At 44.1% G+C, this 20,268-nt stretch overlaps 1 protein-coding gene across 4 annotated transcripts in view; it reads left to right on the forward strand.

Annotated features, from left to right (window-relative positions):
• TRABD2A (TraB domain containing 2A) overlaps positions 1 to 20,268 on the forward strand; it is a 120,608-nt gene that overhangs the window by 81,462 nt on the left and 18,878 nt on the right. For all 4 annotated transcript variants that reach the window (XM_075128897.1, XM_075128896.1, XM_075128895.1 and 1 more), the window contains one exon: positions 15,860 to 15,950. In XM_075128897.1, the coding sequence (XP_074984998.1) occupies positions 15,860 to 15,950 (91 nt within the window). The remainder of the gene's footprint in view (positions 1 to 15,859; positions 15,951 to 20,268) is intronic.

The raw sequence follows: 20,268 nt of genomic DNA on the forward strand, positions 1-20,268 counted from the left end.
AGGAATTGGTGGCTGTGATTGTAGAGCCTTTGGCCATTATCTTTGAAAACTCGTGGCGAACGGGGGAAGTCCCAGATGACTGGAAAAAGGCTAATGTAGTGCCCATCTTTAAAAAAGGGAAGAAGGAGGATCCTGGGAACTACTGGCCAGTCAGCCTCACCTCAGTCCCCGGAAAAATCATGGAGCAGGTCCTCAAGGAATCAATTCTGAAGCCCTTAGAGGAGAGGAAAGTGATCAGGAACAGTCAGCATGGATTCACCAAGGGAAGGTCATGCCTGACTAATCTAATCGCCTTCTATGATGAGATTACTGGTTCTGTGGATGAACGGAAAGCAGTGGATGTATTGTTTCTTGACTTTAGCAAAGCTTTTGACTCGGTCTCCCACAGTATTCTTGTCAGCAAGTTAAAGAAGTATGGGCTGGATGAATGCACTATGGGTAGAAAGTTGGCTAGATTGTCGGGCTCAACGGGTAGTGATCAATGGCTCCATGTCTAGTTGGCAGCCGGTGTCAAGTGGAGTGCCCCAGGGGTCGGTCCTGGGGCCGGTTTTGTTCAATATCTTCATAAATGATCTGGAGGATGGTGTGGATTGCACTCTCAGCAAATTTGCAGATGATACTAAACTAGGAGGAGTGGTAGATATGCTGGAGGGGAGGGATAGGATACAGAGGGACCTAGACAAATTGGAGGATTGGGCCAAAAGAAATCTGATGAGGTTGAATAAGGATAAGTGCAGGGTCCTGCACTTAGGACGGAAGAACCCATTGCACAGCTACAGACTAGGGACCGAATGGCTAGGCAGCAGTTCTGCAGAAAAGAACCTAGGGGTGACAGTGGACGAGAAGCTGGATATGAGTCAGCAGTGTGCCCTTGTTGCCAAGAAGGCCAATGGCATTTTGGGATGTATAAGTAGGGGCATAGCGAGCAGATCAAGGGACGTGATCGTTCCCCTCTATTCGACATTGGTGAGGCCTCATCTGGAGTACTGTGTCCAGTTTTGGGCCCCACACTACAAGAAGGATGTGGATAAATTGGAGAGAGTCAGCAAAATGATTAGGGGTCTGGAACACATGACTTATGAGGAGAGGCTGAGGGAACTGGGATTGTTTAGTCTGCAGAAGAGAAGAATGAGGGGGGATTTGATAGCTGCTTTCAACTACCTGAAAGGGGGTTCCAAAGAGGATGGCTCTAGACTGTTCTCAATGGTAGCAGGTGACAGAACAAGGAGTAATGGTCTCAAGTTGCAGTGGAGGAGGTTTAGGTTGGATATTAGGAAAAAGTTTTTCACCAGGAGGGTGGTGAAACACTGGAATGCGTTACCTAGGGAGGTGGTAGAATCTCCTTCCTTAGAAGTTTTTAAGGTCAGGCTTGACAAAGCCCTGGCTGGGATGATTTAATTGGGGATTGGTCCTGCTTTGAGCAGGGGGTTGGACTAGATGACCTCCTGAGGTCCCTTCCAACCCTGATATTCTATGATTCTATGATTCTAAGAGCTGGCAGTCTAAATAGACAACACAGACAAAGGCTGGTAGGGGTGGGGGACAGAAGCACAGAAAGGGGAAGTGACGTGCTCAAAGTCACACCAGTAGATCTGTGGACCAGCCAAGGATAGAGCCCAGGTCTCCTGATTCCCAGCCTAGTGCCCTACCTACTGCCTCCCAGTTAAATTTGTCTGTAAACCTTAATGGCCACTGGAAAGAGAAATGCAGCTAAAACCACGCTCAAGGAGAGCAGCATCCTGTCAAGCATGAGATGCACATGACACATTCATCTGATCAGTGGATGTTGTTTCAGTGAGGGTGGAAGGTCTAGATAAGGAAAGGGAAATATTTATCTAAGTGCAGTAACAGCATTTACAGTAAGGAGAAATCCTTACGCATGCAGCAGGGAGCTCTGGTTATGGGCTATCTGCTTAGCATAACGAGGATCTCTCACACCGAGCAGGGCAGTAATGAAAGGCAGCTGATAGTACCTGTTCAGGCATGCATAAAGATTATATACATACCATCCTTCTGCACTAACACACTGCTGCATACAGCTTTCCACCGTGGAGAAAAGTGAATCAGACACAGGTTACTTGGGTTAGGGCATTCGGGTGTGTGACACAAGTTCAGACTTTGTCTGTCCTTGGCCTCGCCAGTACATATCAGCTGCCAACACCACTTTCTGAACTCCTGTCAGGTCGAAGCAGTGTGTGAATCCCTGATGGGTTCATATTGATAATGACAGCCATAGATAGGAAACAAACACCAGCCACAGAAGAAGGCATAATATTCCTTCCTCATGAGAAGAGCTAGTCCTTGCCAGGTACTGCTCCAGTAATTGGGTCATAACTGAACAGTGAATGGCCGACGTTCAAATGCAGAAGAGTTCACATGGACACAACTGTGAGCGTGAAAGCAGCTTGTCCCAGAAGCACGGTCCTCGAAGGAGTAATGCCCTCCCGGCAGGAGCACATGCAATGAAATGGGCAGGAATAAGCCAGACATTTCCAGATACCTATTCCTGAGTTTTCTTCCCTGTCTTCCATTTTGTTAGTTTATTTCTTCTCTCTCTGAAGACCTGTCTGCACAACAACTTACATGCAGTGTGCCAAGGTGTGAATCTACAGCAGAAATGTACATCAAGTTGTTTGAAACGGGAGTACAGCAAAGTGCCCTAGAGCAGTGCTACTCAAAGTGGTGGTCCATGGACCAGTGCCGGTCCGCAAGCCATCGGCTGCCGGTCTGCGCACACATTGGAAAAAAAAACACCAGTTCCCCACATCAGATAGCTTGAGAAGCACTGCCCTACAGAACTTTTAGTGCATGGGAGCAGAGTCTACGCAGCCAGTTAGTGTGCGGCAAGCTGGCGTGTTCTACATTCATTTAACACCCTGGCTTGTCATGCAGTAACTCATTATGAAAACAAGCCCTCAATTTATTTGCCACTGTCGTCATCTCATACAATCTTCTCTGGCTTCCTCAGTTCTCTATCTCTTCGCTCTCTGGCACCTGCCTCCCTGTCACTTCCCTTAGATTTTTAAAACCATTCCAAGACATCTTTGCTCTTCCCTTCATCCCTTTCTTCTCCTTCCTTCGCTTCACCATTCCCCTCGCTCTCCCTTTCAATTGACACGCTCCCTTCTCCATTCCCCCCACTGCACTTTCTCTTCTCAAATCCCTCTTCTTCCTCGCCCATGGGGGAAGAGCTCTTGTACTTCTGCAAGGAAATGATGCTGTGGGAAATATCCAACCCTGCGCCTGTTGAGCTCTAGGTCACAACAGACACTTTGCACGCAGCCTGCAGGAAGTACACTGCTGCTTCTCACTCTCCACACACCAGTCAAACCTTTCTCAGTGTTTCCAGCATACTTTCTATGCCCCGCCTGCTGGAAGTTTCCAAGCCATTTGCGTTGTTTCTTCTCTTCCCCAGGGACGGACACTCACTCACTCTGTACAGGGGCCAATTTGGAAAGTGTCCCATTGTCATGTCTTTCTGTGGTACTTATCTGGCCACATCTGAGCACTCTCACATTCACATATGTATTCTCACAGCACCCCAGCGAGAAAAGGCAGGGCTGTTATCCCCCTGGGGAACTGAGGTACAGAGAGAGGGTAAGTGACGTGCTCAAGAGCACACAGGAAGCCTCTGGCGGAGCAGAGAATTGAATGCAGGTGTCCCAAGTCACATACTTGTGCCTTTAGCCAGTGGATCATCTTTGTATTTGGGTGTATGTCTTTGCTCTTCTCATCAGCCCTTGGCTTAAAGAAGTTCAATAACGCCACTGTAGATCATCCAGAAAGCAGTACAGGCCCCAGATCATGTTCCTACTGAAAAAACAAGGGCTGTATTATTCTGAAGCTATTAACACAGACTGAATGTTAGCAAACTGTCAGTAAGGCTACAAAAAGAAGGGCTATGGTCAACATTTCTTCTGTTACCAAAAGAAAAAAAATCAACCAATTACTGAAGGAAATAATGAAGCTGTTCACTTACTATGACGCAGATTTGTATGACAGTAAACCTCCAGGGAATGCTGTTTTCTTTCCCCAAGTTTTTGTTTTGTTTTTGTTTTTACAGACCGCCCAGAAAGGGGAATTGGTATGAACAGCCCGATTAGCCAATGTCTGAATTAACAATTCAGCAAGTCGTTAGAGACTTAACATCTCAGAAACACCAGGTCTTACTAGTTTTCCTGCTTTGTGACTTAATATGCTCTAAATTAAAATTAATTCACAGACAGTCCAGCACCATCTAAGACATGTGTACTGAAAGGAGCAGTCGTGATCAGGGAGAAGGTTTGTAGGTTATCACAAAAGAGGGATTGTCACTGACGAAGTGCACAACTGGTAAATAGGTCTTAGACTGTAATCAGAGAGGGACTTGGTTAGAAAGAGAGATGACATGCTACTGTTTAAGGGACTGAGCCAGTGCCTACTGGAGTCAATGGAAAGGCTCCCACTGACTTCACTGGGCTTTAAATATGACCATAAGGCATTTGTCAGACCCCATCAGTGTGCAAGACTCTACATCATGCCATGGGAATTTTAGATGGTCAACTCTGTGGGGCAGGAATTGTCATGTCCTGTATATTTGTCCAGCACCTAGATCAATGGGGTCCCACCCAGACTGGCCTCTAGGCATTACTGCAATAGAAATGTTAATTAGTATCAGTTCTTATGATTTGTTTATTGTTTTGAAAAAGATACAGTTTAGGGCAAGAAGCCTGAAGAATCTTAATTAAAAGTGAAAGTCGTAATTGTGACTGGGTTTACAGTCTGCGGGACAGAGGAGATTGATGACGTGAGCCAGCAGAAATCTTTGTAAAACAAAAAAAAGAATTCAAGGCCAGGATACATTTGTCGTACTTATAGGGAGGTTTTAAAAAACCCTAAGGAACAGACGGTAGGATTTTCAGTTACCTAGGCAAGTTGGGAGCCTGATTCCCTTTGAAGGTCAACTGGAGTTAGTAGGGTAATTTGCTTAGGCACTTTTGAAATTCCTGCGTACAGTCTAAATAATCAGACCTGGGACTCCAGGAGTAAATAGGGAATGCAGCCAGAGCTACTTTGTGCAAAGGGTGCTAAACTCACGCAGTCGGTTACTGGAAAAGCCAAGAGACGCAGAGTATAAAGACATTCAAGAAACACACTCGGCCCCGAAAGAGAAGACTGATTTGAAAAAAAACAAACCAAACCCAAAAAGAAGCAGTCAAGTGAGATCACGATATACCAGATTAAGTCAATTTTGCCTCTCCCTGTGCGTGAAGGGCCTGATTCCCCGCTGTGTTACTCCGCTTCCGGGATGCAGCATCATTTGGAGCTCCATGAGTGGAATAGAAGGGCAGAGTCCCAGAAGATGTGTGAACATGTGTAACTTGAGAGTGGCCGATCCAACTTAGCAGCTTTTCTGTCTGTTTACTCAGTAGCTTCTTGGAGACTACAGCTAGTGTAGGATTATCATAATGACAGGCTCCAATGGGGATGTAGTCTGTGGAAGCGGGAATCATTTCCAAAGCCCCACAGGTCGCATGAAGGGCACTCAGCCTGGAGCCTATGACAAATATACACAGTTGAAGTTTGAGTGTGCACAAATACCCCTTCCGAGGTATCCGTGGAATCTTCAAAATAAGGTAAGTCAGAAGAGAGAGAGAGTTGCAGAGAGCAGATCTCGATGGTGGTCGGCTGGCAGCTCCTTGTCTGTGCTAGAGTTCCCTCGTTAGTAGAAGGTGGTGGGAGATTGTTTCTAAAAAAAGCTAGTGTAGACATGTCCCCAAAGCCCTTTCTCTGGAAATCTCCCACCACTGGGCTACCACCAACACAGCTCTCTCCAGTCATAGCAACCATGAGAACACTTATGCAAAACAGTGCATAGGTGTTTTTACCACCATGTTTCCTAATGCTGCTGGTCTTGCTGTCATAGTGATAAAAGCATGACCAGCCAGTTTACACTAATACCTCCATCACTGATAGGGCTGGCGCAGCTGCAGCTAGATTTCCAGCAAAATGCCAGTGCAGATACACCATTGATAGGCAACCTGCCAGAATGGAAAGGTTTTTTTTAATTTATATTTACTCAGGAAAATCTTCCTTCAAGCCATGATTTACTTAGTTGTCAGGCATTCAACGTTTAAGACTTGTTTTGAAATAAGTGACCCACACATTTGCCAAGGGATCTAAATCTATCCACAGAGACTGCTGGGTAGAAAGGCAGCTTGATATGATTTATGATTTATGTTTTGGATTAGGGGAATTGCAGCTTTATTAAATCAATTTTGGAAATAATATGTAACTGCATCCTCTATATTGTACAAGGCCTTAAGCACAACAATTCTGAGAAAGTTTCCTATTCAAATAAGTGAACCACAGTCTAAGTAAATATAGAAAGACTGCCAAATCCGCCCATCTGAATGCCAGCAATTGCCTATGCATTAGTTGTTTGCATGGGAAAAAATGTAAAAGAATAAAATGTCATTTTTTTTTCACCCTGCTAGTAGAAAACACAGGCCATACATTTGAGGATTTCTTTAACTCTTTCAGTGAAACAAGTATATACGAAGTGTATACTTTAGGGATGTCAGAGTATAGAGAATACATTTATTTATTTATTAGGGTTTTTATTACTTTGCAATAAACAAGAGTCCAGGCAATGCCTTGGAAGCCTTTGATACACTGTTCAAATTACACCCAATAAGCAGATCTGTTAGTTACCCCAAGATCAAATCAAATAACTCCGCAACAACGTAAGTATAACAAAAACTAATTAACCTCCCCAGCAGAGTCCAACACCACTGTTGCTCAGTCCTACCCAGTCTAGCTGGAGATCAATCCAGAACGCACTCGATCTGCACGAGGAATATATTCCTTTGGGATTTGCCTTGATGATGATGACGAAGAAGAAGAAATGCAATATGGTGGCAAAAAAGCCATGTGACCTTGGTCTGCTTCTGCAGAAGCATCACAACATGGAAAAGGAAGGCTTTAAATGCAGCTCTAATCTCTAATCTAAATAGTTGTTCCATTGACTTCAGTGGGCTTTGGATTGATGGAAACAACTCTTCCAGCTGGTTACGCCAGATTTGTATTTTTCCTGTAATGAATTCTTCCCAAGTCTTTCCTTTCTGGCAGGATTAGATTCTTTAGAGTATGGTGCTTCCTGGCAGTCTATCCCCGCTCCTCCCCCCACACTTTAATCAGGCCAGTTTGTGAGAAGGCTCTGAAAAAGGCTCTAAAAGACCTGTGAGCCCAGAGCCCAGCCCCATACTCAGCTGAACTAAATGGAGATTGTGGGACCTGGTGAGATTTTATTTGTCTTGCACTTTTTCTTTTTTCCACTTGTCACCCAGTTGCCTGAAGGCATCTTGCGTACCTGCAGCTGGATGGCACATCACGTTCCCAAATTTAGGAGAAGGCCAGGAGAATCCAGGCGGGTTGTTGAATGGAAGTAGCTACATTTCAAAAGAGCATCTTAACAGTATAAACTTTAAGGCCAGAACTCTCAGAACCTGTTGGGAATAACCGTGAATTCCCCCACTGAAAACACTGGGAACTGAGTGTTTGAAAATCTGGGTACCTTCATTTACGTGCCTAACTGGGAGCTGTTGGGTACTGAGACCTTTCTTGAAAATCTGGCCCTGAAAGTATTATATCAAAGCAGCAAAAAGACTTGACTGTAAAATGTGGCTTTGGTCATTGGAAAAAGAAGCATTTTTATAAATGTATGGAACTTCCATATTTCAGGAAATGGACCGAATATACGAAAATGTTTTGAAAGTAACTTCAGAGAGAGACTCTGAGAACTTCTTGTTGAGGAATAGAGGTTAATAAACAACTTTGACCAGAGTCCACAAGTCCTGCTACAGAGGTATTAACTGAAGAAGCAACTGAATCTTGTCGATAAGGAAGTGAGACAATGGAGAAGTGACAAACACTGATACCTGGGTCCCTCTGGTCTCTGAAAATGTATTCTCTGCTTTCAGTAAATTAGGTGAGAAGTAAAGTAGCTCCTATAAATTGAGGCCTGGAATTACTTTGTTAGGGTTGTGATTTTTTTTTTCTTTTTAACTGGAATAGTTATACCAGTACAACCCCAGTGTAGATGCAGTTATTTTCCTTCCTGAACAGGAATAGTATATAAAGCACCTTTATACTGATAGAACTGGTGTATTAGGTAAGGGGCTGTGCACTTTAACTAGACAGGTATAGTTAGAGCTGTACAACTTTTGCATGTGGACAAACAGCTTAGAGAAAGGATCTTGCTCCTCAACAAAGGACAGACGCTGCAAAATGACATGAGAAACTTGCAGCAACAGAAGAAGCTTCAGCATAAAGCAAAGACCAGCAACAAGCTCAAGAGCCAGGAACAATCCCTCAGCTCCAGCATGGCTTTGCAAATGTTGGTGCCCGCACCCGGCGCCACACGCTAGGTTAACTCTGTCACCACCATTGACTTTGGTTGGCTGTTGAACTGTTATCGTAACTTAAGGTTTATTAACAGCTTATGATGTTTAAACACTGACTAGTTGGATAACATATGTCTGGAAAATAGATGTGGGATTTAACTTTAAGATTATTAGTTTTCAATCATTTGCCTGTCTTAAACCACTGTTCAAAGCAAGTTGATGGATTAAAAGGCATGAATACTCTTCAAGTGGTTTCTTTAACTGAATTAAAGCTCTTCTTCAGTTTCTGAATTTCATTGGACTTAGCCAGGTCGTCCTTTCTATTTAAAAAACCCCACAGGTTTAGTTTAAAGGAAGATGAATCCTATTCCTTTTACCAGACTTCCCTTTGCAATCAGTACATTGTTTGGAGAATCTAGGAGGTAGGTTAATTGCACAGGATCCACCTACTCAGTTTGGGAATAATTAATTTTGAGTTTAGCTCACCTAGAAAGCAGAATACAGGAAATGGCTCTCATGCTTATAGGAGCTGTAACGTCTGTTGGAGGTGTGCCTCCGGAAAGGTGCAGCAGACGAAGCCGTAACAGCACTAACTCCTTTATTGCCAGTTTTTGCTTCTTTTCTTTGTATACTAAATTATGCATGGTTAATAACTTAGTGCTGAGTTATGGCATCCCTTAGGCACAAAAAGCGCCTGTGTTGATAGACTGTGGGTCCACACATCCTTGAATTTGTATCACAGGGAACAATAATTCAGTTTTCCTGATCTTTGTTTCTCCAGGCTATAATTTTAGTAATTTGGGCGTTAAATTACTTTGCGCACTACATCCTAACTCCTACACAAACATACCCTGATGAGCTCCCATGGGTGGAAACAAACGGGTCTGTGGCCCTATGCAAGCCCATGCACTGGGATTCCTTGCACTAACAGGGTGACACTTCAGGCCAGTATGGAGGCAACCTGGACCAGAGCTAGTCCTCCCTCCATTGGATCCTTTGCTTAAGCCCCTCTTCCCCATCGCAGTCACATGGCAACATTTCTTTCATCCAATTCATTTTATGAGGCTGATTCTTCCATCTCTGCCCAGTGGGTAGCAAGATACCATCTCTGTAGTTCAGGACAGTCTGGGTAGAATGGCTGATGATGCCAAGACAAATGGGAAATCTTTTCCAAGTGTGCGCTGGACACTACCCAAGTTAAGCTCGGTAAAAAGCATATGAAACTTATTACATCAGGGATTGTTTCTGCTGTAGGCTGCCTCTGTTATGGCTTGCCAGGTTTTGTTGATATAGAATAGGAGGGTAATCCCATGCAGGTCACTCTTGCCTCCCAGAGGATCAGCTGTTTTGTGGCCAATCTTTTTTGCAAGATAGTTAATGGTAGATGAAGCTATCCGGGGACACACTCCTACAATCCTTTTCCCTGCTCCAGGTTATCATGCTTCATCCAGTCCAGCTCCTTTTAGGGAAAAGCAGAGATTGGTATTGACAGAGGAACCTCTGCTTTTGGAAGTCCCTGTACATGAAGGCATGCTTGTCTACAATCGCCATCCCCTCCTGGAGAAGAGCTCCTCGGCCTTGCTTTGGTGTATATCTTCTCCGCACTGGTCCTGGAAACTGCATCTTTTGAGATTACTCCCTTCCAGGAGGCCATGCTTAGGTTCCATTTTTATTACTTCTTCCCTGCTGCACCCCACTCTGCAGGGAAGTCATTTGGGAAAACATGAGCCTGTGGTAGAGACCAGCCCAGAAGTTCAGGTTCCACCTCATGTAGTGATCTCAAGGGAATACAATGCTGTATTTTGCACTGTCCAAGTCGTTCAGCGGAGTCTGCCTTCTCCTGGATTTAAAAAATGCAAACTTTCTGCTACAAGTGCCAAACCCTGTGCTCTGTGAGCTGAGTGACCAATCTGCGGGACTAACCCGTGTGATGCCTTCCTACATCTCCCCCATGGACCTGATCTGCCTGGAATTTCTCCTTGTGTTTGTGTTGCTTTGGGTTGCTGGCAGTTCAGGGCCCTTCCTCGCACCTTCACCAGCTGTTGGGAGGAAAGGACTCTTCAGCTATTGGTGCCTTGATGATTGATTTGGTGGGTGAATGAAACTCTGAAGGGAAGCAAGCAGAGGGTGAGTTGCTGTTGTTCATATCTCTCAGCTGTCTGAAAAATGGAGCCAGGAGCTATGCTTCATGCTCACAGGACATAGTCTGTGAGGTGGAAAGTACATAAAGGAGGGTCAGGCTTGATCATACAAGTAAGCTTAATCCAGTTAACCAGGTTTCATCCTGGGCATATCTGTAGCTGTCATGGCTACTGTTCTGGATGTACTTCCTATTATTTTAAAATGTTTTACGTTTCAGGAGCATTTTAGGAAAAGTGGTTACAGATTCTCCCTCCTTTCCTAGATGTTTCTAAAAAATTAGAAGACTTGTTTGTCTAAGATATTTATAATGGCTTGTTTTCGCAATCCATAAATTGCTAGCCCACAAAAGCCATCTGAATGTTCCTAACCAAGTCAGAGAAATAAACATCCTGACTTAGGATATCCCAGCGGTTAGGACCAGTTGCATCACTCTGTGGTTGCATCACCACAATCACATGCTACAGCTGTTCTTACCACTACTCAGGGGACATCGATCTAAAATGCATTTCCCGATAAACATTTTTGTTCACCCATATATATCCACCGGTTTGTTATTGTGGAACAATTTGTAAGTTATGGGTTATGCGGGAGTTTGAGGGAAAAGTGCTGAGATATTTCTGCTAAAGAAATACACACAAAATTACATGGAATTCAAGTTTTAGTTTCTTTTTTACATGGACTTTAAAAGAAAGGGCTGATCAAATTATTGATCTATCAGCATCAGATAGAATGTTTTGTTGAAATTCTGACAGCGGCATCATTTACAAAATGCATTCTTGCGACATTTAATAATTAAGAGACAAATTCTGGAACATCAGTGAAACCGCTACCGTCTGGCACTTCCTCATTTGCTTGGCTAGAATTTTACAAATGTCCAAATTCACAATGGTTTGAGTTGGGTTCAGCAGTCCCCTGATGAAAAAGATATTCTTGACTTAATTATAAAGAATAGAACACCTCTGTGTGTGTTCAAGGCAGTAAAGGCTGCAGACCGGAGAAATTGAGCATGTGTGAAGAATTGTGTCACTTAGGATATTACAAAAAATAAAGACAGGTTTCAGAGGAACAGCCGTGTTAGTCTGTATTCGCAAAAAGAAAAGGAGTACTTGTGGCACCTTAGAGACTAACCAATTTATTTGAGCATGAGCTTTCGTGAGCTAATAAATTGGTTAGTCTCTAAGGTGCCACAAGTACTCCTTTTCTTTTTACAAAAAATAAAGAAACTGACCCAACCAAAATCCCTTGCCCAGTAGAATCACATAATGCAGAACATTTGAGAGGGATGTTAGGAAGATTTGAAATTCAGGGGCCAATGCTTTAACTGGTTTGTAAGTGCATGTTGGTCAGACAGCTTTGTTATTTGAGCATATTGCCCATCACAATCCCTGCACTCCACTTCCTTTCAGTACAGATTAAAGGCTTGGTTTTATTTACTCTCCAGTAGAGAGTATGGCTGAGCTGGTGCACACAACAGCTCCTCAGTTCCCTTTTGAGTCTGAACACAGAAGAATAGAGATTCATGGCTCCCCACCCCCTGCCAGAGTAAATTGACCTCTCAAATGCATCACTTCACCTAGTGGTATGAGGATAATGGAGAGCTGTGTACAGAAAGAAAGGAGTAGGCTTTCTGATGGGACAAGGGCCTGGGGCTTTTCTTTTGGGGGCATTCAAGTGTGTTAGGCCAAAATAGAAAACAGGTGAAAGAGGCCTACTCCCTGTCATGCTTCTATGGACTCATTCTCTCATACAGCACGACTGTTTGATCTTAAACCTTGGGAGGGTGAATCCCCTCTCTTGTTGTTTATAGTTGCTTTCTGTGAGTAGATGGATCTGGTATATATAACCAGGGCTCTTACTGTAGAGGGGGCTTGGACTGTATGTGTTCCCAGAACAGAAACAAAGTAGTAACTAATGACAACTTTACCAGTTCTAAATAGAGGAGCTATCCCGAATATCCATGAGATCCTGTGGCTGCGGCCCTCCTCCTTCATCCTCTCTCTTGTTTGCTACTTTCGCACGCAATATCACATCTAGAATGAGTTTGTAAGCTCCTCGGGGCACAGGCCTTCTCTTTCTCTTTGTAGTGCAGAGTGTCTGGCACTCTTTTGAATGTTGCATAAACAAACAATATAACAATATCTCTTATGCATGACACATGAACAGCTGGGTGGTAGTGGTGTTGACTTCTGGTGGTTGTAACTGTTGTGAAATGAGTTTTTGAAGGCCTCATGACATGTCTGGGCATGTTTATGAGCACAGTTGTGTTTTCACATATACATTTTTTTTGTTCCGTTTCTCTTTTGCCGAGATTTATTAGCACATGATTTCTCTCTGACAGTAGAGAGAGAAATCATTGTCCATCTGCTCATTGATGTCAGTGCAAAGACTCCCATTGACTTCAGTGCACTTTGTCTCAGGTCCTAAATCATTTCCTTAAAAGAAAATTTCAGTGTAATATAAAAAATGTTCTTATCACGCCATCAAATTACAAAGAAGAGTAAGGACCTGATTCAGGAAATCACTTAAGCATGTGCTTGGTTTCAGTGGTACTTAAACAGTTGCTTGACTGCTTTCCTGAATGGCAGCCTAAATCACGATTATTATTTTTTGTAATGTTCATAAACAATAAAAATTACAAAAAGGAAAATGCCTTACAGCTTGTCTATGTTACCTAACACTGCACATTTCACCGGATATCCAATACAAGTATGCAGTTGTGCAACTTTACAACTTGTCAAAGGTTCAAGACCAGGCAGTACAAAATCAGACACTATTACACAGACATAACATGTCAGGGTGGGGGTAACAATAACATAATCATACACAAATAGGAAAAAGAGGGAAGGAGGAGGCTGAGGTGGAGAGTGGGAAGAGGGAGGGAAAGAAGCAGAGAGGTGAAGTTAATGGAAGTCTGGCATTATTTGAGCTACCTCAGCATTTTTAAGCCAAATGTCATGACACCTATTAGGTATCAGATTTCTTTGAATTCCTATACTTGCTCTCCACGTGGATAAGCTAATCTTTCTTTAGCTGCAAACTCAGACAGGTCCGAATACCACTGCTCTATTCTGGGCATAAGCCTACTCCTCCATTTTTGTAAAATCACGCACTTGGTAATCACTGCAGCCCTCAAGAACCAAAGGCTTTGTGGTGGAGTGAAACCCAGCGTAATTGGGCCATAACCTACGATATAATTTTCAGGTGAGGATTGGTTGCTGAAGTCAAGGGCTATTTTCACTCTTGTGTCCACCTTTTTCCACAGCTGCCTGCCTGCCTGTCGGTCCCATAGTATATGCGTCAGGGTTCCTTTTTCTTTACTGCAGTTCCAACAAACCAAAATTGCTGTTAGGAAAAAGAATAATTAAAACTCAGATAGGGAGTTGCCATTTTGACAATGTGATATAGATTAGAACACAGGAAATACAGCTTGTTATTGAAATGTCTGAGAACCTGAGATTTTTAACGCCTAAGGTAAGTGCTCCTGTTTTAAAAACATAGATGGCTGATAATGAAATAAAGGTTAAGAACCTTGGTATGGCTTTTGATCACTCCGCTTCCATGGAAAGCCATGTGTCCGACAGAGTACATCACAAATGTGGTCTCTTGTTTTATTCCAGATGAGCACTTTGCGCAACTCATACTTTAGTGATCATAGGCTTGATTATAGTCACTCCTGGTCTAGCGGGGCAGCTTGCAACTTGGTCAGAACACATCCTGGTGTGTGTTCCCTCGTTAGGCCCGACTTGCCTGCTTGCCAGCAAATGCCAGTTGAGCTGGCACTGTTTGATTTTTAAAATCCTTTTGGTGACCTTTCTTCAGACCCCAGCCTGTCAAGTATCGGAGCTCAGACCACACCATTCTTTACAGATGATATCATTTCTCCCCAGCTGGGAGGTAATCTACTATAGTGAGCCTGGGGGTGTGGGACTTGCTGCTCCTGGACATCTATCTCAGTACCCCATACCCATTTTGGGGAATATACCTTAAACCCCATTTTTCTATACATGATTTTTAATCTGACCCTCTTGGTTAGTTTTATTCCTATGCATTTAGGAGGGTGTTTTTGATTGGCGTACTTTCTCTAACTGCTTGTGATAATTTTAACACCAAGTGCTTCTGCAGGAGGAAGGGAGTTCGCTACAAATTATAATTTTATTTAATAGCAGGCTGGTAAATGACAGAACAGGATACAGCTTTGAAAGTCTGTGCTGTACTTCCTGTGTCTCAGTCTGTTTCCCAGAATCTCTGTCTGATGAGGTATGAAAACAAACCTGAAGTCACAATCACAAGTCTTGAAGTCACAAGTCCTGGAGAGGATTTTCTTTTCCCATGCTGGTCAGCGTTTATTATAATAGACTGTCATAATTAATTCATTATGATGTCAGCATACAGGCAAAGCAGCATACACATCTAGTTGAAAATGGAGTGGACTTATAAATCACTGACAGAATTATGCCAGAGCCAGCTAAATCCTCTCCAAAGTTTAGTGGATTTTTGCTGAAGTTATAGGTGAATATCTGTCTCTAATTGCTTATTTTAAAGGAAGTGAGAGATTGAATTCTAGCCAGGCCAGGGCAGTGTCTGACCAAAGTCCAGAGCTATTTTTAATTCACCACAGTGGGATGACTCTTAATTTAATAATCACAACAAAAGGTTTATGACTTGATATTTAGCGCCTTTGGTTATGTGTACTGAAGTAAATGCTGTTGCTCCACATTGATACCAGTGTAACTTTATATCTCTGAATGATCTCATCTGTTATGAGGTCAGAAGGCAGTACCTGTTCACACAGGTGCTGGAATTAGGGGTGCTGGGCGTGTGGCAGCACCCCTGGCTTGAAGTGCTTTCCATCGTATACAGGGTTTACAGTTTCGTTCAATGGCTCTCTGCACCCCCACTATACAAATTGTTCCAGCATCCCTGCCTGTGTAACAATGTGCAGGAACACCTGGGAACAGTTTGGGATAGGAAGTGAAGGGTACTTTATCCAGTTGAATCTACAGGAGAAATGTGAGGACAGAAACATTTATTTACCATAGTGGCATACTGGTGGTGATTAGCAGCAGGGAACTTCAGAATGACCCAATGAGAACATTCTGGCACCACCCAAATAACCGGTATTGACGCTTCTCCAATAATTTGGTATATCATGTACTTTTTCAAGACCTCATAGAAGAGAAATGGAAACCAGTTGCTCTGACAGATCTTCTGCTCCTAGAAGTGTGGCTATGGTGGATTGTCGAGGAGCGTTTTTCTTTGGGAGGGGTGAGGATGGTTATTGCTATTCTTGTTTGATTTGCTCCAAAGTTTCTAATTTTTTTTCTTAACTGCAGGTCATTTCATGGGCAACAACACAGTGATTGATGTTTTGGGAAGAGAAGGGTATGAGGTAGAACACACTCCTGCTGGACAACCCATCAACAAGTAATATATACATGTTTTTATCATATTTGATAAGCCATTGAGATAGATAAGCTGTAGACGACTATAGAGATACCGTGGAAATAGATAGACTGCTCTTTTTTGCTATTTCCCGGTACAATTCCTTTGCTCTGTTTATCTTCTGGGAGCTAATTTGGAAACGCAGCATGCATGACACTTGACAGGTTGCTCTTTCGTATTGACTTGGACATGTTTTTCCCATAACTTTTAAAGCCTTGAGTTAGCAAGTATTTATGAACGGCAAGTTAAACCTGTTTGGGTGGACAAGCTGACTTGTTGTAGTGTAGCACAAAAAGGGAAGGGCTAAAGGGAAGGGCTGCTAGTTTTTCTGTTTTATAGCCCCTTTTTCCCCACCCTGACCCCAGCTTGGCACATCTTCCCCTATGGCCTGTGCTCCTGGGACCCTTCTCCCATTCCTTCCCTCTCTTGTGTGTTCAACCAGTCCCTCCCCTTTGGCTCTTTCCCCCCTGTACACAAGTGTCGTATCACTTAGCTTGAAAAGTCTTCCCTTGTCCCTTCCCTACCTGCCAACTCATCCCCTGTATTCTCTCTAAACCCCTGAGTCTGCTCTGCCTTGACTCCGTGTGCAACGCTCTCCTTGACCTTTCCAATCTGACTTCCAGCCTCTCCACTCCAGAGCCGGCCTCACCAGCATCCTCCCTAACGCTCTTTGTGCTAAGCTGTATTCTTGTTCCCAAGCTGTCTGCTGCCACCAATACCATTGATCACTCTCTCTTCCTCCATTTTATCCTCCGTTTTAGACTAGGACACTTGTCTATTCTGGTTCTCCTTGCTGAGCACTCTTTTTCCTCATCCTGCCTGGTGGCTCCTCATCCTGCCTTCACTCCTACCTATGGATAGTCTTCAAGGTTTTCTCCTGAGCTCACCTTGGTCTCCCTCAGTGCTCTCTCTCAGGTGTTCTGCCGTGGTTTCAGTTACCAGAGAACTTCTACATCTCCCCCTCAGTCTAGCCTTGCATCTCCCTCTGTCTCAGCCATCTCCTCCTGGACTTCCTGCCAATATCCCAAACTCCAGATTTCTGATCTCCCCCCTGCTCTGCCTCCTTTCTCTGTCACAACTGATCATTTCCTTATTCTCCCTGCTTGGCTTGCCACCTGGGCCCTATCTTCCATTGCTCTCTCTCCCCTGCCCCACATACAGGTGCTCGCTAAATCCCATGTTTGGGCCTAGTATCTAAAATAAGCCTGTTCCCTTGTATTCTTACTGCTAAAACCTTGGTTCGCATTTTGTTCATCTTTCACTTTGACTACTGTAATATTTCCCTTTATATCTCCTTCCCCACCACATACCTCTGCCTTCATTATTGTCAGCGTTCCTTTTCTGAGCACCACACTCTCCAAACCGCCTTCCCAAACACCTCTACTAAAGGGGCTCGCTGGGGCTGGGACCATCTTTTTGTTCTGTGTTTCTACAGTACCCAGCACATGGTAGGGTTCCATGGTAGGAACTCCTAGGCACTACGGTCATACAAATAATATAAATGAAGTCACTTCCTTTCCTCCTGACCACGTCACCTTCCTCCTTGAATCCTTTCACTGGTGTTGACTGTTACCACAAGGGATGTAAGCTCCTTGTCGGGCTACATTTTAACCTTGGCTTCTCACATGGTGCTGAACATGCTTTGTCATAGTCTACACTTGCTTTTAAACCAGGCTCCACATGGGTTCAGCCACATGCCTTGCCATAGCCCTAATGTCAGCAGTATTCTGTTCTCTAGAGGTTCTTGTACTGCACTCATCACCATAGGATCTGAACACCACTGGGTAGCTCCCTGTGTAGGCGAGCCCTCTATGATGATCCATAATAGCCAATCAGAATCTAATACTTGAATCACTTCTTTTTTCAAAGAAAAAGTGCATGGTTTAAAAACGTTTCCTAGAAGGATGAAAAGTCTGGGGAAATGTGGTTTTTGTTTGATGAGAGCCTTTTGGCCAATCATTCTTTACAACTGCCTTAGCAACTTCTTATGCTCCAGAAAAAGAGAGCTCATGCCATCCTAAACCCCACTTCACATGGCCTAGAGATGGGAATAAAAACAAAGCCTAAAGAAAAGTCACAGAGTGAAATCTTGAGCCCACTGAAATCCATGGCAAAACTCCCCTTGCCTGGAATGGGGCCAGGGTTTCACCCATAGTATTTTATACATTGAAGGAGGCGAGGGTGGGTGTCAAAGACACAGGCCCCTAACTCCCACTGACAGTCAGGGAAAGTTCAGTGCCTAATTAACTCCCATTTGTACCTTTGAAAACCTCCCCCTAAAATCAGAACTTGCTGCATTTCATGATGTGCAGTGTGAGAGCCGGGAATGAAGCCCTTGGTGGGCTGTGGCTGAAACCTGCTGAATGAGAAAGGTGATCAGGGAGATGGAGATGAATCCTGTATTCAGAGAAAAAAATGAAGATAAATGGCTCTGTTAAAATGTTGGGAATAGCCATCTAGGACTATTTCAAAGCAGGGTTAAAATGGGAAATGAGTTTACAATGGAATGAAAAGCAAAGGAAGGAAAATCCCTCTTGGGATGGTTTTGAGGCTCATGACAGGATAGCTCAGGTTGGACATATGACCAGGGAAGAGTATAAAAATATTGCTCGGGCATGTAGGAATGATATCAGGAGGGCCAAATCGCACCTGGAGCTGCAGCTAGCCAGAGATGTCAAGAGTAACAAGAAGGGTTTCTTCAGGTATGTTGGCAACAAGAAGAAAGCCAAGGAAAGTGTGGGCCCCTTACTGAATGAGGGAGGCAACCTAGTGACAGAGGATGTGGAAAAAGCTAATGTACTCAATGCTTTTTTTGCCTCTGTTTTCACTAACAAGGTCAGCTCCCAGACTGCTGCGCTGGGCATCGCAAAATGGGGAAGAGATGGCCAGCCCTCTGTGGAGATAGAGGTGGTTAGGGACTATTTAGAAAAGCTGGACGTGCACAAGTCCATGGGGCCGGACGAGTTGCATCCGAGAGTGCTGAAGGAATTGGCGGCTGTGATTGCAGAGCCATTGGCCATTATCTTTGAAAACTCGTGGCGAACGGGGGAAGTCCCGGATGACTGGAAAAAGGCTAATGTAGTGCCAATCTTTAAAAAAGGGAAGAAGGAGGATCCTGGGAACTACAGGCCAGTCAGCCTCACCTCAGTCCCTGGAAGAATCATGGAGCAGGTCCTCAAAGAATCAATCCTGAAGCACTTGCATGAGAGGAAAGTGATCAGGAACAGCCAGCATGGATTCACCAAGGGAAGGTCATGCCTGACTAATCTAATCGCCTTTTATGATGAGATTACTGGTTCTGTGGATGAAGGGAAAGCAGTGGATGTATTGTTTCTTGACTTTAGCAAAGCTTTTGACACGGTCTCCCACAGTATTCTTGTCAGCAAGTTAAGGAAGTATGGGCTGGAAGAATGCACTATAAGGTGGGTAGAAAGCTGGCTAGATTGTCGGGCTCAACGGGTAGTTATCAATGGCTCCATGTCTAGTTGGCAGCCGGTATCAAGTGGAGTGCCCCAAGGGTCGGTCCTGGGGCCGGTTTTGTTCAATATCTTCATAAATGATCTGGAGGATGGTGTGGATTGCACTCTCAGCAAATTTGCGGATGATACTAAACTGGGAGGAGTGGTAGATACGCTGGAGGGGAGGGATAGGATACAGAGTGACCTAGACAAATTGGAGGATTGGGCCAAAAGAAATCTGATGAGGTTCAATAAGGATAAGTGCAGGGTCCTGCACTTAGGACGGAAGAACCCAATGCACAGCTACAGACTAGGGACCGAATGGCTAGGCAGCAGTTCTGCGGAAAAGGACCTAGGGGTGACAGTGGACGAGAAGCAGGATATGAGTCAGCAGTTTGCCCTTGTTGCCAAGAAGGCCAATGGCATTTTGGGATGTATAAGTAGGGGCATAGCGAGCAGATCAAGGGACGTGATCGTTCCCCTCTATTCGACATTGGTGAGGCCTCATCTGGAGTACTGTGTCCAGTTTTGGGCCCCACACTACAAGAAGGATGTGGATAAATTGGAGAGAGTCCAGCGAAGGGCAACAAAAATGATTAGGGGTCTGGAACACATGAGTTATGAGGAGAGGCTGAGGGAGCTGGGATTGTTTAGCCTGCAGAAGAGAAGAATGAGGGGGGATTTGATAGCTGCTTTCAACTACCTGAAAGGGGGTTCCAAAGAGGATGGCTCTAGACTGTTCTCAATGGTAGCAGATGACAGAACGAGGAGTAATGGTCTCAAGTTGCAGTGGGGGAGGTTTAGATTGGATATTAGGAAAAACTTTTTCACTAAGAGGGTGG

This window comes from Caretta caretta, chromosome 5 (assembly GCF_965140235.1).
Source record: "Caretta caretta isolate rCarCar2 chromosome 5, rCarCar1.hap1, whole genome shotgun sequence".
NCBI lineage: Eukaryota > Metazoa > Chordata > Testudines > Cheloniidae > Caretta > Caretta caretta.